Here is a 23,266-nt window from a genome sequence, read left to right as displayed (position 1 = left end):
ATTGTTCGTTTGCAGACAGTCTCCTTTCAGCAAACACAAGTTTAGGCGGAAAGTGTTGTCTTTAGAAAAAAAGCCTGTGCGTACTGCAAGGCTTATCTGGCACACCGCTTTACGCACATTCATGCAACCTTTTTACATAGCACGGCTTGATTGTATTTTGAACGTGTCCAGTATGGTCGAGGTAACGGTTTTAAAATAAACTGCTTACGTTCAATGTCTTCAGTTTTAAATTCGCGATTGTGTGTGTGTGGGTAGAGTACCCGCAGACCTTGCTTGCTATTGCATTTGGGACCAGTCTGTTTAATGCAATGTCTCTCGAACTCAAACTATATCAATTGTTGTCCAGTTAATGACTTGCGTTTGGATCAACTTATTGAACTAACATCTTGTGCGTAGGTTGCTTATACGTATGAACGTTCATTGCGGGCAAGGCGGGTTAATATCAAGGTCACTGTAACTCAAAGTTTGAGTTGGGATTAAACCATTTATGCCTAGCGTCTAGAAAAAAAGCCTTGGCAAACAGCGTAGACCCAGATGATGTGCCGCATGATGCGGCGTCTTATCAGGGTCTACGCTGTTTGCTTAAAGGAACTTCTGTAAGAAATATTCTAAATATAGAATAAATATACTAGACATCCCTAATAAATTGATCCAATTTAGAAGGACAGAAGAGTCCACCACTAGGCATAAATGGGTTAAGATTCTGTGTTAAAATTGTGTGTGCAGTTACCGTACATGTATAGCTGGCATGGGAACCCATTTGGGTCGAAATAAGACTCATTGTTTCTGAAAAAGAAACCTAAAAACACTGCATTTCTTCTCCATAACTTAAATATACATGTTTGTATTGTTTATAAATTATATATGTCGATAGCTTACAGGCAAACCTAGTTTGGGAATACATTTGGGATATGTTGGATCACGTTCAAGGTCACTGTAACTTTGTATAGAAATCCTCCTCTCGCTTAATAGATTGAGTTTTGATGCACACATTGCGCTTTGTGTGTGTCTATAGGTAGAGAACGGGCATGTCATCGTGAGGAATGCACTCTAATTTGAATGTATATATACCATGTTTAAAATCTGGTTGCCTTGCGTTGTGTTTTTTTTTCTTTTTTATTTAATAAGTTAACTGTAACTGTAACTATGTTATAAATATTAGCTCATAAAATAGAAAATGTTAACAAGTATATCGACATTTAATAGTGATATGGCGACTACTACGCTATGAAATTAAATTATGTGTTTAATTCATTTAAAAAAACACTTATATGATGTTTTTTTTAATATGCACATAGTATCGCGTCAATGCTACTGGCCACTGTTCAGATATTAGAACGTACATCATACTCATGACTTCTATAACCATACTTCATTTCGTTATTATATATTTTCATGTTGAATGATATAATTATTTATGTTTGTATGAAGCAAAAAACGTATTTTGTCTGTGTGTTTCGTGCAATGACTCATTTATATAATAAAATAACACTTGCGTAATCAATTTTAACATAAACCATGTGCCGCATTCATTCTCGACCGGACGAATCTAAGCTAACATTCGTCTCTACTTAATTGTTGCGTTCCACTTGCAATCAGCATGCAACATTTTGCAAATAGGAACGTTACCCATAGCAAGAGTATACATATTTTATGCGTTAGTTTACACCAATATCCTCAAACGAATGTCCACGTTTACTTTCTTTGTTAAAACAAATATGTTGTTCTCATTCCACAGTCTACGTTTTATTACCTTTGTTAAACTATCTCATTTCTTCTCTCCACAGTCTATCTGAACGAGTCGTACGACAGTGATATCGCCTGCTACGTGTTCGCCGGAAGCGTCATGATCGCGGGAGGTCTGTTCTTCTACTGCATGCCGCTGTTCGAGCGGCACTCGTCCAACCACGACATCGTCCAACGATATCAGAGCGCATGCTCAAAGAACACGACCGAGGCCGCGGCCTTACTTGATCTTGACCTGACAAACGCCATGGTTACCAAACCGTTGAACAATGTACAATTCATCGTGTCGCCGTCGCGGATGAAACACTCGCACGGTAAGGACTCGAGTAAGATCCAAATGCAGTGCTTTATCCAGCACAGAGACAAGGAAAAACCCAAACAAATAGTGCTTTCAAGAATCACAGAGGAGAAGGAGGGGCTGAGGCTGGATTTCAACGAAATCTCCTACATAAGTTCCTCGAACTCAAAGTCAAATTCGGATGGCAGTGTACGGAGGAAGAGTCTTTCTGATAAAGAGCTTTCGCAGCCTTTGTGTGAAAATCTATACTGCCAGGAGATGAACCCCGAGCACCACTCCCACTCCACGGAGAAGTCGTTCAAGGCCAGTAACTCTTCTAAGGCCGAGTACAAGTTCCGGAGGAGTTCGGATAACGTGAAATTGGAGTTCTTCGATCCACCCAGCCAGGAGAAGGAGTCCACCGCCACGGTGTCCTACGACAGTGACCTGTACATAAATCTGTGCGAAGCTCAAGTGTAAGGTCATTGTGTTAAACGAACGTGTTACGAGTGCTTGGTATTTTTCTGCGTTTATTTAAAAAGGAAATGCTGTACGTTTCCAGTCTTGTTTTTATTGATCTGTGAATTAACTGCATAATTTGATTTTCATAGCGACGGTTTAAAACCATTGAGTATGAATACATCAACCGCTTTTGCAATTTAGATTTATATTAAAGCTATCTAGACGATTTTCCTAAAGTATTGTATTAACGGTATTTGCAAGTTCACTGAACAACGGTATACATTATATAATATATGAAAACATGCATTCTATATCGTAATACACAAGTTCCAATTACATGTCGCGTGTATTGCCAGGTAAATGTATCACAGAAAATATAACCAATGTAATTATATGTTCGCTGGTGCTTTCCAATTGTTAAGCTCAAAAACATTTATGTTTCATTTTTCCCCTACCTCTGGTCGAAGTATGATGGTTTTCAGTTATTGGCATAATTATCTTTATTTTTACTAATTACTGTTCAACCAGTTAACCCAGAAAATGGTTGAATGCCGGATATGACTTTACTATGTCGAAAACGGCAATAAATCCATATCAGACAAACAAACACGAAAGCAAACAAAAGTCTGGAATCTGCGTTGTACTGCTTGCAATGATATTTTCTTAAAAACTATTACTATAATGCATACTTTTGATTGAATTGCTCACATTCATATTTTATGGGCTCTTTCTCAAATTGATACGTATATTAGCGTTATATTGTACTTCTGTATGTACTAAAAGGCTGCAACATGTGCTACCATAATCATGTTTGGGCAGTTAACCGTGTGTGTTTATTTTTCTGCTCATAAATGATTGTCAAAAGGCGCACACATTTAATTAATCCATTTTCTTATTTACCACTAACTAAAAATCGACAACGAAATATAGTTTCTTTAACTAGATAAAGAAGAAATGCTATTTGCTCTATCACAGATTTATTTACTTGTATCGCAACTTATTGACATCAGTTTGAAATCGGTATTCATTGGAAAACTAATACAATGCGGGGGTGGGGGGGAATAAACGTTGACTCCAATACTCATTATGTTTTGTTTGCAAATTTTTCATATTGATTACACTTCTCAACATTTTAAATATGCCACAATTTATTTTCCTTATTCATCAAGCCATTTTAGATTAAAGCATCAATAATAGACACACATTCCTCGTTTACCCGTTGCATATGTTATATTCTAGTTTCTTTGTTTGTTTCTGTCTTCTAAGGAGAAGATGTATCACAATATTATAGCATCGCAGAAATGTAAGTCTACGCATATGGGAAACTGCAGTATTTATGCTTAAACTGATATTCAGTTACTTTTGCACATTCTTTTATCGAGTCACACTAGACACTCATGGTGGGAACTGAATATATTGTCCAGTTACTGATCTCTCCACAATGTAAGTTTTGACGTCAATGATGACGTAGATGATTAAAGTCTTTCATATGGGTATATGAGGGCTACTTTTATTCGCGTAGGTGGCGTAGGTGGCTGTGTTCGTGAATCGGTGAACATCAGTTGTTCTTGAATATTTGGCTTTTGTATTTATTAGATTGCTTGAGTAAACGTGTTATGTATGAACGATTTAAATGTTTGCTATAAAAGCTGCACATCTGTTGAAGTTTTCTTGGTAAAAGTTGTATCTGTAGATTTTATTTGTATATTTTACTGTACTATTACTATACCATGTAACAGAAGCTATAATCAATACCGGTTTGGATGATTAACAGTTTGTGGTGTATGACTCTTGGATAGTGTTATGAATTTTCATTATATAAATCTAAAATAGAAATGCAATCGAACACTTGATCAGTAATAAATCAAGGTAGTTTATTATACGTACACTCAATATTTAAACATCGATCTTAACCATAAGGACAGGAAACATATATGTTGTAAATTGTACGTATAAAGCAGAATTAACAATTGTATACGAAACAAACGTGCATTTTTCAAGATGTATTTAATTTTAGTATATTTTGAATCAAGGCGCTTCAGCAACAAACGAAATGTGAAAATGCTATTGCATTTAAGTGTAACAATTGTGAATAAAATGAACCGTTAATATATTTTCTTTTATATGCTGTACACTGTGAATAAAATCATTTAATGTGAAGAATAGTGTCGTTGTTCAATACACAAACATGTTTGCTTGCATTTAAGCTTATATTTGAGAAAAAAAATGTGCATCTCGAACAATGAGTAAATGTTTATAGGTGGTTTGCACGTTGCTCGTCGCCCGTCGTATAAACCCATTTATGCCTAGTGGATTCTCCAATCCTTCTAAATTGGATCAATTTATTTCAACAATTAGGGATGCCTAGTATATTTATTTCTATATTTAAAATATTTGTTACAGAAATTCCTTTAAGCAAACAGCGCAGACCCAGATGAGACGCCGCATCATGCGGCGTCTCATCTGGGTCTACGCTGTTTGCAAAGGCCTTTTTCTAGACGCTTGGTATAAATGGGTTAATTGTTTTTAATGATTGTTGCAGATCTAAAAGAAAAGGTTTATATGAGTTTTCCGCATAATTATTGATACACAAAAGACAGTTTCATGTTGAAATATTGTATACATGTAGTATCTAAAATAAGGCCATAAGAGTTACATCATAGAAAACAACAATGGTAATAAGTCTTATTTAAGAAATTGTAGGGTTGTTGTTCTTGCGCATAGAAACTTTCCTCATTAATATCTATACACCCATGAAGTTTCATGTTGGAATTTTGTATAATCTGAGATAAAGCGCTGAACAGTTACGTCATACAAATCAACAAAGGACAATTAATCTTATTAACTAAATTGCATGGTTATGGTTCTTGAGCGGGTCACTTCTTTTCATTGATATCTATCAACTTATAAAGTTTCACCTTGCAATCTTATTTAGTTTGTTAGATTAAGCCCTGAAATAATTGGGACAGACGGACGGACGGACAAACTGACGGACGGACCCGAAGACGCTTTCGGTGGTTGATAATAAGTAAACACCAAAAAAAATATTTAAATATGATCAAATGTACACATAGTGAATCTTCAGCTGCACCAGCAGGGTTAGAATCTTATTATAGCAAGCAGTCCTTTATTTATAAAAATATCATATGGACAAACATCGAGGCACAAAATAAATGAAAAAAGAAAAGACACGCATTCTTGAAAAGTAAACAGCAAACTCAAGCAAACAATAAACACTAAGTCAAAGCCTCGGAAAGAATAATGCAATCGTTTAATCTTGAAACCTTACACTTTATCCATAGTTACTAACTGAAAAATTTAGGTGTATTTAAAAATTCACCTCAAAACATCTCATTTCAAATTAAAAAGCAATACAACACAAAACATTTCAATTAAATTACAACTTAACACATAAATTGGTGTATACAAATAATAGCAACATAATTTCACCTTTCCGAGTCAAAATTAAATTATACCATATATAACATCAACTTCGTCTGGTCTTTGATTTAAAAAAATATATACAACATAGCATAAAATAGTTTGCTGTTTAAGGAATGCTTACAAACAATACACGCAAACGGAAATAAATTTAGATGCAAGAAAATCTATGCGATATTGGTTCTCTCCCTTGATCGTATCTCGAATTGGTCCCCATACAGACAAGCTAACATGCATATGCCAATCATCATACAAATCTATTAATTATCTGGTTTACGTGTAAAAACATAACAATACGATATCTATAATAAATATACATGTCGGTTCAAACATTACTTTTATTCATTAGGCTATACATACACATGTCAAAGAAGTGAAGACTATTTGAAAATTGATTTCATGGTAAAACTATCGTAAGCTTTTAGTTCAATGAATATTATTTTGGTATTTTTATTCTGATATAAGAAACATACTCATGTTTCTATACACATTACAATGGCTAATAACAGCTAAATATCATCATACATTATAGGCCAAGCGTATATTTATAGTTATATACAAGTCGCAGTTATGTCAATCACAGTCGGACTGATCGATGGGGACGCTTCTCGGCTCGTCAAAAATGGAATACTGTATAAAATGAAAACACGCATATAACATATTGTAATTATACCGCAAGTAAACACAAAAAAAAAACCTTTATAGCAAACCAAACACTATTAATATTATAAGTTGAATTTAGGCTGCAACTGCGATATTGCTTCTAAACATATTTTTTAATTTCATCATACACTGTTTGAACTGACTCTCTTTAATGAGATTTTGAATGGTAACGATGCTTTAATAAACATTATTATTGTGTTTGAAATATAAGGTTTACAATTACCCATTGACGTGGTTGGCTGTTAATCCAGTCACTGAACCTCGACTTGAAATACTGATTGGCATAGCTAGTAATGGTATTCGTGATTTCTGTACCAACGCCCACCATCATAATTGACGAATGAATGATGACCGAGTAAAGTGCCACCTAAATTTAAAACACAAATTGTAAGTAATATCTCCGGATATAGATATGAATACTACTCACATCAGCTTGGCACAAGAATGGTCAATGTCCAGTTCGTTAAACGATATTTTATCTTTTAGTAATGTTGAATCACTGCCTTAAATAGATGTCTAGCACGGTTAATAAGAAAACCTGATAATGTTTCTTGAGCTTCATACATTCAATAGGACTTCTGACTAAATATAAACATTAAAATTTATAATAAATTGCACATAATTTCCCGATTGAAACAGACTCAGCCAAATAGTATATCTGTTTTACACTTGGAAGCCCTCATGACACATACTTGGGCATGTTTGCACTTTGACCTTAAGTGTGATATGCATAAAAACTTTTATTTTGTTATGGTAAGAAGTACTTTGATTTTTAACTTACTTTATCGGTAAATACGGGATATAGGTCTAAAGCATCACGTCGATTGACTTGATGATGATTTCAATTGAGTATAACCTTACCAAATAAATGACGCCACAAGTCCGACAATTAATTACGCTTCTTGTAACTTTGATTGTTAACAATAATATTCACCAATGAGTCTTGTAGTCAGGTCAATATACACTTTACCCCCCCCCCCCCCAAAAAAAAAAAAAAATTGGTACAAAAGGCATTTTCACTGATCCTGGTAGGGTAGCACGTACCTTAAAACATATCAAAAGTTAACCAAAATCGGACCTCCGGAAAATTGTTTGTTTAAAGATGGACGCCAAGATGGCAGCCAAAACCTATTTTTGATCATAACTATGTAACTATCGACTCAAATTTGATGTTTTTGGTGTCGGGGACCGAACAACACGTTAAGATCATCAGATGCAGAGTTAGTTTATTATGATACCAATAAATCCAACATGGCCTCCAAAAATAGCCGTCGCCACAATGAGAGAAGGTCCATTACGTTTGACTTAAAGGTGATGATTTTTATGTAGTTTTGGAGACAAAGAACACTCTGATTGAATTGTTGATATCATTAAGCACTAAGCAGTTTATTCATCATCAAATCCAATTTATGACATTCAGCTGTCCACTATTGCCTGATACACAATCCGAATCCTCGCCTATTAACGTTGTGGGGCTATGGACGGGATTATTTCACTAACTGTTGCTGAAACAACAACAAATCAGCAACGTCTACATCCCCTGGTGACACAAGGACATCCTCTTTTAGTCAGAGCTGTGCTGATCAGAACAATCATGCTGCCTTGTTTTAGTCATGAGAAAAAGTCCTATTTCTATGCCCCCGGTAGCGAGGCATATAGCAGTTGAACTGTCCGTCAGTCCGTCTGTGTGTCTTTAAGTCAGTCCGTCCGTCCCAAAACTTTAACATTGGCCATAACTTTTGCAATATTGAATATAGAACTTGATGTTTGGCATGTGTATCTCATAGAGCTGCACATTTTGAGTGGTGAAAGGTCAAGGTCATCATTCAAGGTCAAAGGTCAAACACAAATCCAAGGGAAGTAACAAGCTTTGAAGGGAGATAATTTCTATTTATCTTTTGGCAGGTACAGATCATTTTTACAAGGGAAGTAATATTTGTTATTATATCCCTTCAAAAATATTACTTCCCTTGTACAAATTATCTGTACCTGCCAAATGATACAAAAAATAAAATAAACCAAAGCGGCGCAGTAGGGGGCATGGTGTTTCTGACGAACACATCTCTTTTTTTGCATGATCATTATGCTCTTTGTTTTTTTATATTCAATTTCATACATACAATGTTAACATGTATATGATCATACAACATAGTGATTGTACAAAGCAATATAGTTCAGACATGTTATACAAGATATGCTAATATATATTTTTTTTTAGAGAGAAAAGAAAAGAACAACAGAGGAATAGTTATGGAAAATGATGAGTTGTATAAAGTTGGAAGAAAACATACTGGACTTGTGTGTTTTGTTGTATATCACAATGATCTTGTCTGATTGAAAATAAGAATATAAAAAAATAAACAAAACTATTTTAGAGAAATAAACTAACATTAGAGTGAAATGTATATAAGTGGACAAAACATTATGAGAATTTAATCCGATTCCATTTTTGTTCAAAGATTTGTAATGTGTCATTACTGAGGGCTATTTCTTTCTCAATCTCGATTTTTAGTTTAAGACTATGGACAAAACAATTAAAATTTGGTACTTGTTTTTTGTACTTCATGTCTAAGATATAAAAAAATCAATATAACCATAAAATTCACAATATTATTACAGTCTATTAATTTCAATGAGTTAATTCCGAAACTTACATTTAAGAAAGATAGTTTAACGTTGAGTTGATGTTGTTCAAGAAAAGATATTAATTGATTCCAAATAGGCTGGATGTGTTTTCATGTAAGATAGTATTGTTGATGTTACATTCAAAGAGTAAGGAGTCACCATATTTTTTTAGGATTTTCTGGTAGAATAATTTCCATCTACTCGTATTGGTATTATCTAGGTATCGTTTAACCCAGCTGCATTTGATTGCATTCATGAATGAGTCAATGTTCGTTAATTGGATACCTCCATTTTCTACAGATTGAATTAACTGAGTTCTTTTTATTTTATCAGGCTTACCGTCCCATATGAAATTAAATATTGCTGATTTTTATATCGTTAATAAAATCATTTGGTGGATTTGGGAGAACTGTTAATACATATATTAATTTAGGAAGTGCAAACGTTTTCAATACTGTGTTTTTTCCGATTAGTGTAAGTTTACGATGATGCCATGATTTTAAGCAGTTTTTAAAATTCTGTAATTTAGGTATTATGTTTTTAAGAACTGTATCCTTTTCATTATTTGTGAATGTAATTCCTAACGTTGTGGCTTCATCGGATGTCCAATTAAATTTCATTTCTTTTTTATATTGAACATTACTTTGTTTTAATTTACCTACTCGTAGCACAGTACATTTACTATTGTTTAGTTTAAGACCCGATGTCATTCCGTAAAGGGTTAGCGACTCTATTAGGCTATGGAAAGAATCGTAATTGTTATTTAAAAAATATGCTCTTTGTTGGAACTCATACTCGGGTTCACGTTTTTGTCCTCGTCCCTGGTGTGTGATATCTTTTATAGAATGACCGTCTTCGTAACCATCGAACACCACTGTTGCTTGTCCGTGAAATCTGCATAAGACTCGGATTTTGCGTTGTTTGTGTCGTCCTTTTTCCTTGGTAAACGATGAAAAGCAAACCAGCTGCCATCAAGCACGTAACAATCTTATTCAGGAATGCGGTTCATCACAGCCTCACTTGATACGTTTACAGCTTAATCTCTCATTTCCTGATTGATATGAGGCGTGTCTGCTTTACGAAGTATGTTCTTGGCTTCAAAGAGGGCAGGAGAATGCGGACTCAGTTTATTCGACAATATGTCTTCAAGGGAAAGATCTCCAGATTTCGACACTTCCAGGAAATGCTGAAACAAAAAGGCGGGATAAATAGCACGGTCTTTTGCAATTTTAACAATGGCGCAATTCCCAAGATTTTGGTATCTGTCTTTTCTCGTAGATTTATATGACAAAGGTCAACTTTACTATAATATCTCTCATGATCTTGTTCCCAACCTCCTGAAATGCATGAACATTCACATCTGATCCAGCCACTATCCTATTGACAATGTTTTTCAAAGAGACTCAGCTGTGTATGGTAAGCAGGTTGTAGTCTATGTCTGCATTTTCTTGAGATCAGAAGCATCTCTTTTGATGCGCACCTCAATTCAGTCTTTGTGTTGTGGACTTAACTAAAGGTCAGGTCTGTGAAATCCTGCATCGCACTATTGTACTCTGATGTTAAAGGTTCAGTATGGGTCCAACGGTTTTGCATTACCTCGTTTAACCCACTGCTGCAACTGAGACAACCTGAGTTCTAAAGAATTCTCATCAATGTTTGCTCAGTGGCAAGATCACTGCTTAGCCGAACCCAGCACTGATTGCACCCACGAACAATGTGAAAAACATCAACGTACTTTCGATAAACTTCTGGGTGCATTTTATATAGGCTGCTCATTTGGCTGAAGATAGTTATAAGAAGATCGCAGGTAATTAACGTACCCAGCTGCAGCAAATACGGAAAGACAATTACATACTGCCTGAATATGCATCATCTAACAACCAGTACGACCCGCTTTGATCAACATCATTGCCTTGCTTACCACCAGGTGATAATTCAGGAATAATTGGCTTGTCTTTGTGGTGTGGGCAAGTGAATGTTTCTTCTTTTCTGTAGCCGTCTCGAGTCTGATCTTAATGCCAGAACATGAAGTATCTGCACTGTCTTGCCCCTAAGAATGGAAGTGTACAACTCCTCTGCATGAAAAGCAGTATCTGAATCGCAGGATCTTCCTGATATGCGCTGGCTGTGTAAGCACTTGTCAACACGAAAATGGCCCATGCAAAGCCGTTTGGACTTTCCCTGTCATGATCTGCACAATAGCATTTTCCATAGACAGTCGGTTTCTTCCATGATTAATCCTATCTCCCCCAGCAATTTCATGAGTGTATAAAAACATCCCAACATCAGAACAATACTTTTCAGGCAACTACTTTGTGGCACATCAATGATGACTGTGACAGCTTTCCAATACAAAAGTTTGTCAAACATTAAAATGGTGGGAAGGTTGTGCTTCATGGCAAGGTTACAAATAAAGTATAATGTTGACATAATCCACGACTTATCCCCAGCGTACAAATGATTATAAGCAAGAATTTGACTAACGACTGCTCAGGGTGCTGGCTTTCCTGATGCAAAATATGCATTAATACGAATCATTCCCTGCCAATTTAGTGTTGCCTGTCTGAAGCTGAAGGAAACTTCTCACAAAATATCTCCCCTCTTGTCATAATCCAGAAATCGCGTTAGGTCCTCGAATACTACCTCAGGATAAGCATGTTTGGCCGACCGGTACTCCAAGATAGGAATTTTGTCTTATTTCTAGTGTTCAACTCTGTGGCCCGATTTTGCGGAAGCATGAAATTCGTGGGTGATGCAGGGGAAATAGATGTTTTGAGACCCATCCCATGAAAAGTACATTTGCAGTCAATGGTGATACTATTGTTATCAACACTATCGGCCACAGGAAGGACAGACATCTCCAACAAATCTATATCACTGCCCAGGATATTAGGTTCCACAAAATCCGCTGCATTCGACAATTATCTTTGACCGATGTAGATGATTGATTTGAACAACAAGTCCCACTTGTAGTGGTGCAGGGACAGCTTGTGAACGAACTGCTTCAATAATAGCATGACCAACTGCCGCAACCTTTCGCATTGTGTCTTTTCCATAAAATAACCATATGGCATCTGAACGGGAATCACAGGCATCTAAAACACATTGGAAAGAACGTACCCAGCCAAAATTCCCTGTGTCCAATTTAACCTTACAACCACATAGTATGAAGTATTCATGACTTTCAAACCCTACACTTGATTGCCTTGTGGGTCTTTTTTGTACAGACTTACATCTTTGCTTTGCAGCATAAATTTTTATGTTCTTATCATTTATATACTGCTGACGACATTTTGATGTACTTTAGTGTGAGCCTCAGTTACAAGATCATCCTTGCGCTTTACACTAGCTTCATTTATTCCATGCAACCCCTTCAATTGAGTAGCACCCCAGTTATTCTTGGAAATCTCTATCTCCTCCTTGCATATTTGACACAAATCTTGTCCGGATGTGTTTGCATTCATTATTTAATCATTTATTACAAAAAGAGACAATAATAACTTGTTAATGTATTGATTTGTAATGCTGAAATTAACACAGAAAGGGCCTAATAAAATGGCATTGTTAACGCAACCCTAAAAAACATACAAAAAATAGACACGCAGGTCTGATATGTTTATATAATGGTGGTCTGCTTTTATATTTTGTTGTTGGTGACGCTCAAGCTTCAATAACGAAATACAAGGTTATACAAGGGATATAGAGAATAATAGGTTAGTGTTGATTATAGATCATGTTTATCATGCGAGGCTTAGAAAACAAAAAGCACGAGCCTTGGCGAGTGCTTTTTCGTTTTCGTGCCGAGCATGATAAACCTGATCTATAATCAACACTGACCTATTATTCTATTTATCCCACTTTTTATTCAGTTAACTTTTTTTATTTAAACAAAATAAGTTTTCATGAGTGTTTGTCGTACTTTGATAATGACTGTAGTGTAACCAAGGTCAGTGTATTACTCCGCGTTCCAAAAATAACCGCTGATCAAATAATCTTTTTTTTTTAATCAAAATATCGTTCTGTAACAAAGTGTCGAGCGTTATTAATTACAATTTTAATCATATTGAATTGCAAATCTTAAAGTTTTATGATATCAATATCACATTAAGTTTTTATATACAAGGAACTACATTTGTTTACAACGTAGCCTAACACCACACACAATTCACTTTCGATATGAAACTATCAAGTCGATCACGAGGTGCACAATATTTGCTTCTTTGTTATAATATGTGGTTATTTCGTGACGAAATAACAAAGATTACTTGGGTTTAAGCTAATTATATACATTTTGAATGTTGAAAGTGGCACCAAAGAATTGTGAGGCAAAGTTGTTCGAACTAGAGAAAGACATTTGCTGGTGAAGTGACTGGGTGGGGCGAACATCAAGATCAACTTGTTCGACGGTAGACAGTGGTTGTCTAGGCTGCATTTCGGCCATAGTTTCGGTGCATGAAGGTGAACGAGAGGAATCTGTTGGATTGTTACATTTACTGGACTGAGCAAGAATGAACAGTTTTGCTGCTGTTCAACAGATATGTTGGAATAATTGGTTATGGACTGGACATTTTTGTGCCCTGTTATGGCCATGGTTTCAGTGGGTGGAATGTTTGCATTTCGAAGTTTTTGGACCAGGAATTTGCGAACTGAGTTGTTCGTTATTCTCTTGTGCTTGAGAAAGCCGGCGTATTTTGCCATGGCCTTCAGCATCTGACCTAGCTTGTTGACACCCAATTGTTGACGCAAGAACCACTGGGATGCAGTATCATTTGTGCGTATTGGCAGGTTGAAAAGATGCTTTGAAGAAAAATAGATGGACGCATATCCGAGTACAGCTTGTAAATTAACACAGGATTTCTTGGTCCAGACGATTGTTTTCTACGGTCAAAGGGGAGCAACTCGAACTGACTTCTTCAAAGGGGAGCAACAACAACAGAACCTATTTGCATAGTGTTAAATTTACCTAATACTAGAGGTTTTAATTAAAATAAATGACAAAAACCACGTTTTTTTTGCTTCTTTTCTTTGTTTTAAGGTCATTAAGATTGACAAACTTTTGAGATTGTTTTTATTATTGATGCACTTGGCAAATACAGGTGACGAGGTGCGGGGGAAAAAGTAGTCCCGGTTCGGCAGTTGATGACGTCATTTCGTGCCATTGATTATAGCCTTGCCGTTGATTATAGATGAAATTTAATAAACGGTGCTTTAATCAACCGATTTCGCTGTAAAAGTGGGATAAAAATATTTAAATCAAAACATGAAAATCTATGTATTATAAAATTGCGAAAAGAAATACGTTTGAGTCAAGAGTTATTTACTTGCGGTCATTGTATTGGCGGTTATTTGGACACGTGTTGGTGTTGGATTTCTTTGTTACATAATATACTAACATAATTTTTTATTATCTGAATGTGTTATGTGCCCCCCAAAACCTAAGTATAGACCCCAAAATAATGAATTGTGAGTGGATACTCACATAGTTCTCATCATTAATAGGTTTTGGTGGCCATCTTGGACGCCATCTTGAAAAGAAGCAAATTTCCGACGGTCCGTTTTTGGTAAACTTTTGATATGTTAAATAGGACATTCGACCCTACCAGGATCAGCTAAAATACCTTTTGTAGCAATTTTTGGGGGTTGAGTGGTATGTTTTCATATATTGACCCGACAATTGAGTCTTAGTTATATTATATGATTATAATGTTGCTTATGGCATAATAAAGTGTCTATCCTAACAAGACGAAATATGACCAGGTTTGATAATTGACCTCTATTCTTGATGTTGAACTAAGAGCTAGAGACAGGAAAAATTCAGTGAACATGGGCTGCAACACGACAAACATGTGCTGCCGCATGACTACAACTTTGCTACCAAATATAAACATACCTGTTCCCATCCGATGGGTTTGGCAGCTTCGCTAGGCAACGCTTCGATAAAATGCTCGAATGTGGTCGATGACACAATCTTTGTGGCTATATCACGTATATATTGCGACCTATCTGAAAAATTACATCAATACTCAGTAAAATGTTTAGATTAAGTCAGCTGTTTCATAAATTTTAAAAACGTTTGAAACCTGATAAACGATTGATTTCCTATAACCTCACGGTATTATACTACTCCGATACAACAATTTAATGCATAACTTAAATGTCTTTCTCAACGAAACAAGGATCGAGTTGCTAAAATCAGCTAGCTACGCTAAAGGTCGTAAACTTTTGGATTAAGCAATTAGGATTCTAACATGTAGCAATTTATTTAATGATTTACTTGCAAAAATATATGTTTGCATAAACAATTTTCGAATGTTCGATAAGCACGTTCCTTGTTATATGTTTTTTCCAATATTTTTAGTAAGCTAACTTAATGTAACATCAAGCATTGAATGTTCTTCTATACTTACCAACCACATCAATTTCCGCGTGAGGGGCTTGCCTTTCCCTTTCAAAGAAATCGTCGCCAATCCGCATTAATCTGCACGCGATCTCGTTGTGGGTATGACAAACACCTAAAAAAGGTGAACTCTTGTATTAACTGGTAATTCGAATGTTGAACACATTTCCAAATTATCTGCGATTGATCGATATTGTCTAATATCTTCGCATCCACATACATGAACTCGCCTTTATTAACAGTATTGTAGCTGTCATTTTTGAAGACAACAAATATTCTCTTTAAAACTTTAATACCAGAAAAGTTATATTCTGGTTTAGCGATACATCATATGTGTACATGCAACAGGTCAGTTCGATATACCATTACATACTTATTACTTGTTATTCATCGCTATGCATTTCAAACGCGTAATAAGTAGAATAACAATAACTAAATTTACATATAAAACTTGAACAAACACCCCAAATGATTCAGCATAAGTGCTAACAGAACCCAATTATAATTTATTAATGTATTTGTTACTGTTTCGTGTAGATCATTTTACACAAAAGTATTAGATGAACACGCAATAAACTTAAAAAGGTGTATGCGGGGCTCACACTATGTATAACAATTCTATTGAAATTTACTGAGAAAACTAAGAACATTCTATCAAGAGGTTTTGTGACACGAATGCTGTTTATACAGTTATTTTGATCCGCACTTAACACCGTACTTGTGTTTCTCATTTTTTACATTTATATGCGTTGCTCGGAGTACTTCAAATACGTACATTATGCGTCAGATTTGTCTTTTGTTTCTTCTCATGTGAATATAACAGAATGTTTTGGTGGTTAGCGGGTGTCTTATTGCTACATGCAATTGCACTTTTGAATTGTTTAATAAACAAACATATTAGGCGCGTTTATTTCCAGATTTTACAGTCGTACCTTTTTCTTCGACACCGTCGTCCGAGTCACACCCTGTGAATAAAACAGAATGATATGGGTGTCAGATGAGTGGTTGCCATATGTTCATGCGATAGCTTGCTAGTATTTTAACTTTTTAATTCAGTTAAATAAAAGTTGGTTTGTTGGTTTGTTTCAAGGTTCAAGATGTTTACCTATAGCGTCAGCTTCGTCTTCTTCATCCTCATCTTCTATTCCCCAAGGTGATTGGATTATTTGGGCGAATATTGCAGTGGTTGTATCAAGTGCATAACTTTTGCCGACAGAACACGTGTTTTCAGACAGATGTGCATCATCTCGGCCTTCTTCTGCAGGCTCCAATGGAGATTCTGAATTTTTTTTAAGCTCAAGATGTTTGCACAAATAGTTGAGACAACTTTATTTAAAAGTAAAATTGGGAATGTCTTAAACAATCAAAATGAATTTTTTCATGTTATCGTAAATGTTCAACAAGATGAAACCACCGCTAGCAGATTGACTTTGTCAGCTTTTTTGCCTACGAGGTTGTCTTACCAAGGTTTCGACCCTTTTAAATATCTTATGAGAATTTAAGACATTCCTTAAGCCTGTAGGCCGTCTTAAATAAATAGAAGCTTCGTATTTGTTTAAATACTGTGAAACTTCTATTTTATTTGATTGATTTTACTGATGAGATTAATTCACACACACACAATTAATGCCGTTTCAAGAAGTCACGTTCCGCATTGGGATAGCAAGTGCATTTGAAACATGTTGATTTCTTTCAAAACAAGTTAATTTATTTAAGAAATGATTTGAATCCCCTAGTATTCGCATATGAATATTGCATACAAAAATTATTATAACTATAATTATATTTAAAAGTTCAATCTTGCGATTCGACACAACCTTGAGGCCTATAAAGTTGTTATTCTGATTCCGACAACCCTACCTACCTTAATTTGTGTGTGGCGAATCTTGTTTAACCAGGTTGAGTTTTCACAGATTTTTTGCTATAATCAAACATCTAAATAAACGTTTTCACATACTTATACAAATACGCAAACACAGATGAACTCATATTTGGGAGATTTCATTCGAGTAAAGTGGGAAATATAACTTGTTATCATGAAAAAGTAAAACGAAAAAGTAGAACTGACCTACCTAACCTATTTGTTATTTTATTTTTAGTTTAATGGAAACACATATTATGTACGCTTAACTGTAAAATCATTTAAAAGTGTTTTACAGGCAGGTTAGTTGTTTGTTAAAATATATAAATAATGAAGACGCGGCTACACTTGCGTTAAATACCTTGATATGAACAGTTGCGCAAAGCAAAAGTACAGTTTAAACGGAACGTTTTAAGTTGAAATGTAGAGAGTAACATGACACTCCCTGCTTTCAAAAAAGGTTGTAATTTTGACCAATTTAGCATACCTTCGACGAGTGTGCATACATAAACTTTTATTATCACGGGTTATTAAGCTGTCGATGGCATGTACCTCTAGTTTACATTTAAAAAAATACTCAAACAGCGAACGATTTTAAAGTGCTGTTTTTAAAACAAAGATTCCAAACGACCATTAAATATACTTTAAGTACAGACGGTTGACCATTAGCCGTCTGGACATTAAATTATTTACTAGTGGCGCATTACGCTCTATCGGTACGTATGTTTACTTACACATCGCTATAAGTTTCTTAAGATACCTTTGGTCAAATTAAGTCAGTCTATAACATTTTTTAACAAGAATATATCTAATTTGGCAGTTAAAGCATGTATAAACTCCAACTCACCTTCGATGGGCGCAGGGGAACGTTGGTCAGCACTTTTATCCGTTGTCTGGTCAGCGGAAAAATGAGCCGAAGTCCGTTCACGTGATGGCCTGGGCATTTCTGTTTTAAATGAAAGCTATATCGACGAAAATATGTATAATAATTAATGTTGAAACAAATAATCTTCGTTGCCGTACAGGACTATAAAAAGAGCTTTCTCGACTATCAGTGAAACACTTACAAGGTGCTCAATATATTTAAGATTAGCTTTTGAACCCAAATAATCACTATGTACATACAACTCCAAATAGTTGTGTGCACTTGTTTCTTATAGAAATTCGCATATTGCCAAAGCATTCTAGGTCACAATGTATAGATGATTAGGTGAAACGGTTTATTCCTTTACATAAACGCGAAAGAAATGACAATATTAACTTACCTGTATTACACGCTTGTTTATTCCTTTTAAAGCTCGATTATTGATATATTGTCCTGTACGATTTAAAACTGCACTAGTTAATGATTGTGTAGAGTTACGTTTTATGAAGGCTTTTACAATGCAGACTTTCCGGTTTACGTATCAGCTCTTACCAAGTATCTTGTGTAAAAATACACCATAACATACGATGTGTATGATACGCTTTTAACTTTCTTTATTTGAACAAGCAAATCGTTTGCTTGAATGCCTTTCATATCATACAATAAATCTCAGTTTTTTTTTCTAAATCCACACCGGATGTTTAAACTTTATGAAGCGTTGTCATTCAATGTGTTTACACGTTGCTGATTTAAGATAAAATTCGTCAACGCAGACACAGAAGATACTTATAATAGCACTGGCGTAAGTTAATTGTATGTTTTATCTGCAAATAATGCATTGATATAAATTCACAATATCAATGGATGCACATATTTGTCAGTTTGAACTTATCATTGGCAACACGTATCCTGAAGCATGTGATGGCGCGCACAGAAATCAAATACGGTCAGATACACGCCGGCCATAAGGCTACTTTGATAACGGATGGCATTTCGACACCAGAGAAGAAAAGCCACGTGCGAGAGGTGAGGTCATCAGCTTTTTTGCATTTATGCTCGGTTCATTTGATTTTAAAACACGGAGCATTTTTGGTCTTCAAATGGTGTAGCACTTCGTATTGCGAAAAAATAACTTTCGCGGATGAAATGATTATATAAAAAACATATTATCTATTTCATCAATAAACCATTCTGAAACGGATGATCAGTGCATATTTCAACATTATTAAAATACTACGAAATATTGCAATGAAATGTTGTTATTCCAACATGTAGAGTAAGCACTGTACTTTAAATACTTCGATGTTGATAGAACTCAATGAAATATAAGTGAAGAAAGACAATGGTTTACTAAAGCTGTTTTCCGATAAAATTTTCTCATGTTTTGGAGAAAAGCTTCCATTCTTTCTTAACATTCTTTATTCACAAAATAAAAGGATAAATTATAAATACATTTCACCATAAACCGTGCTTCAAAAACTTATATTAAGGATATTAATTAAAATAAATGAGGATCTTACCATTAGCAAGTGGCATTTGTTTTTTTATGTGAACGAAGTGCCATCCGATATAGAAGTTACCGCATGACCAGCGTGCTGATAACGCGTCCCAGAATCATCGACAGATACGATTGGCTCTTTACATAAGCATTAATTGTTATTAATTGTCATCACCAGACACTTAGTTGGATATTTGATACATTGATAAGAAGTTCAAACCAAGTTGTACTTTAAACGGATATGTAATCCTTTTAAACCGATGTGTCCTGTGTCTTCTGGTAGGTGTAGTTGTGATTATAGTATATGTCATGTAACATAGGCATGGGGTAAAATGGAACTTAAAGCCATTAACCTTCTATACAATATGCCTCTGCTTTTCAAACATATACATTCATCAAATCGTGTGGGTCAAAACATTTCATTCAATAAAATCATGTTTGAAAACAATCATTGATTTTGTGTTATAAATTAATTGAATAAGGAAAAGTAACCAATTCGTCCTGACGTGGGCACATTTTACTAGAAAATGCAGTGTCAACCGTCATACAAAATTACACCTACACGTAAGGAAAACTTTGTTTTCAATGCTTATCAATTGCGTATCACTATTAAAGCACCATTCCGGTGACGATAATAACTGATTAACTGACACTTAATGGTATCGCGTACGTTACATCTGCTCGTGAGTTTGGGAGGCAATAATTCGCTTATTTGGGAAGTGTGTGTGTCCCCATATTCTTCAGAACATGTGTTGTTAATGATAATATTAAGCTGAAACATTTTCCGATTGATTGCCTGGCAAATTAAGACAGTTATATTTGCACGGACGTCAGTGCTCTTATTAGAAGCTGTCATTGCTCACGATGACGCTAGCCATAACATTCATATATATTTCTTACATTTAGCTCATTTTTTCATGTCAAGTTAATAAGTTAAAGTATCATAAGTATCATTTTACCTACTATAAGTGTTACCTAAGATATTAATAAATAATCTTTATATTGCTTTCTAAATCTTCTTCAAAGATTATCTAAAACAATCTTAAATTAAATATTTTTTAAATCTCACCGAATCCTGTAAAAATATGAACGTCCGGGTTTTATTATACATATTATAGATTAATGTTAATTCAAATTTCTGATACATACTAAAAAGGCATTCAAATGAATGATGGATTTGTACACAAGAACTTATTACACATGAATGCGCGCCCATATCATGCTTTTGTAATGCTGTATTTAAACAACGCTTTTGGAGTGTATTCAAATCGTACACTTGGTTAGTGATAAACATCGAAAACATGACAATGAAATATGACACTACGCAACTATGCAAATGAACACATTTATAAACCAGTGCTATCTTATATATATATACATGACCCAAATAAATGATCGACCTTCAAAATGAATATTAAAACTTGTGTAACAGGTAAGTAAATATTGCATTATCTTGCCCGTCTCTATACAGGATTTGTTTGTTCTACTTTATGGCCTTTGTTCTGTGACCTCTTATGTTTTGTGAATATGGGAATATTATTTAAAAAACTGATCGAAAACTTTATCAGTAACTGATTAAGGCCAATTCAAGTAAGTTAATTATACGTTATACACTAAATATTTAAACATCGATCTTAACAATAAGGAGAGGAAACATGTTTGTTGTAAAGTGTACGTATAAAGCAGTATTAACAATTGTTTACGAAACAAACGTCTATTTTTCATAGTATATTTAATTTTAGTATATTTTGAATCAATGTGCTTCAGCAACAAACGAAATGTGAAAATGATATGTGTGTTCCGATAACTTCACAAAACTGTTGTGAATGAAATGAACCGTAAATATATTTTCTTTTATATGCTGTACACTGTGAAAACAATCATTCAAAGTGAAGAATAGTGTCGTTGTTTAATACACACACACGTTTGCTTGAATTTTAGCTTAGTAGTTGTATATTTTATTTAAGAGACTCACAGTACATAGACAATTATTGGTATGTACAGCAATAATACGATCAATATTATTATAAACAAATATATTTACAAAACATTGAACTACCCAACCATATATTTGGCTTACGAGTCACTAAGTTGACACGTTATGGGTGTAGTCATAAAATCACATCAAAATTGTGCAGGATAGAATAAGATAATAAAAAGAGGTAAATAGTTTGAAGTGCATGTATAAACATGAATAATTTAGATCAATAATTTCTGTTGATTATTAACAAGTGGATTTATAATCATAATATTGAAAGTTCATCTAGAAATAACTAATACAATTTACATAGGTAGTATTATATACATAATGATTTAATTTTAATGTCTGTCGGATACATATAATGCTTCCAATCGTTTCATAAAGCAATCTTGAATGAACAATGCAGATTTATAAATAAGTCACTTATCAGTCAGCATACATGCTAGCCTGTCGCTATACAGAATGTTAATTATGTTTGGTTTAATCTTTGATACACAGTTATAAAATGATAATCTTAAACAAAGGTAGAATGGACATTCAAATATTAGTAAGAAATGGTATTCTGTTTCGACCTGATTGGGTTCTTTACACAAAAGGCATAGTTTTTATTCGATCTTTAGGTTTCTAAACCGCCCGGTTTCAATGCGCAGCAGCAAGGTGCCTGTTCTTATTTGAGAAATGTAATATCCCAAGTGCTTTGGTAGTTGCATAGCGAAAATAGAGTCATGAACAATGAGTAAATGTTTATAAGTGGTTTTCTCGTGGCTCGTCACCAGTCGTATTATGATTTTTTTATTGATTGTTGCAGATCTAAAACAAGAGCACCGCCTTGCGGGTGCAGACCGCTCATCTATTTTCTTTTTAAAGGTGAAGGGACTCTCATTTTCAATCACAAAGGAGGGAGGAGTGGAGTGAAGAGGGGTGTATAGTGTGGGGTTGTGGACATTTATTACATTATCTTCCAAAAAAGCGAAAAAAAAAATCAGGGGGGGGGGGGTTGGGGGGGCGATGGGGGGGGGGGGGTTTGGGTGCGATGGTTGGACGGTATTTCAAACATGGGGGGGTAATTTGTGAGATGATCTTAAAAAAAAAAATAAAAAAAAATTGGGGGGGGGGGTGGGGGGGTGGGGTGGGGGTATAGTGTGAGGGTGTGGTGGTCATTTGTGAGATGATCTTAAAAAAAAAAAAAAAAAAAAAATAGGGGGGGGGGGAGGGGGGGGGGGAGGGGGGGGAGGGGAGGGCACGGGGGATGGTTTGGGTGGAGTCTATTGTGGTATGTCAGGTAAGAGTAGTTTCATCAAAGTATCAATCAAATCTAATCATAAATAAAGAAGTTATGGCAATTTTAGCAAAATTTAATAATTTGACCTTGAGAGTCAAGGTCATTCAAAGGTCCAAGTAAAATTCAAGTTGCCAGGTACAGTAACCTCATGATAGCATGTAAGTATTT

General features: G+C 35.0%; 2 protein-coding genes across 5 annotated transcripts in view; one reads left to right on the top strand and one right to left on the bottom strand.

Moving 5' to 3' along the window:
• Positions 1 to 4,198, top strand: part of LOC127850248 (monocarboxylate transporter 13-like) — a 37,307-nt gene extending 33,109 nt beyond the window's left edge. For all 3 annotated transcript variants that reach the window (XM_052383127.1, XM_052383128.1, XM_052383125.1), the window contains exon 9: positions 1,788 to 4,198. In XM_052383127.1, coding sequence (XP_052239087.1) covers positions 1,788 to 2,503 — 716 coding nt within the window. In that variant the 3' untranslated portion in view covers positions 2,504 to 4,198. The remainder of the gene's footprint in view (positions 1 to 1,787) is intronic.
• A 140-nt stretch (positions 4,199 to 4,338) lies between these two features.
• On the bottom strand, positions 4,339 to 19,311 carry LOC127850251 (uncharacterized). Of its 2 annotated transcripts, none has more exons than XM_052383132.1 (8): positions 18,738 to 19,311; positions 18,320 to 18,434; positions 16,717 to 16,890; positions 16,544 to 16,576; positions 15,622 to 15,726; positions 15,105 to 15,217; positions 6,813 to 6,956; positions 4,339 to 6,556 (listed from the first exon to the last, which is right to left on the bottom strand). In XM_052383132.1, exons 2-8 carry the CDS (start codon positions 18,414 to 18,416, stop codon positions 6,500 to 6,502), a joined length of 723 nt encoding a protein of 240 aa, XP_052239092.1. In that variant the 5' UTR covers positions 18,417 to 18,434; positions 18,738 to 19,311; the 3' UTR covers positions 4,339 to 6,499. The 2 variants fall into 2 exon arrangements, with proteins under 2 accessions (XP_052239092.1, XP_052239091.1); XM_052383131.1 differs by having other exon boundaries at positions 18,320 to 18,418; positions 18,738 to 19,308.
• Positions 19,312 to 23,266: the final 3,955 nt, after the last annotated feature.

The sequence above is a fragment of the Dreissena polymorpha genome, chromosome 11, assembly GCF_020536995.1.
Source record: "Dreissena polymorpha isolate Duluth1 chromosome 11, UMN_Dpol_1.0, whole genome shotgun sequence".
NCBI classification, from domain to species: Eukaryota; Metazoa; Mollusca; class Bivalvia; order Myida; family Dreissenidae; genus Dreissena; species Dreissena polymorpha.
Note: the sequence above shows the minus strand (reverse complement) of the source record. Positions and strands in the feature narration are given on the sequence as shown.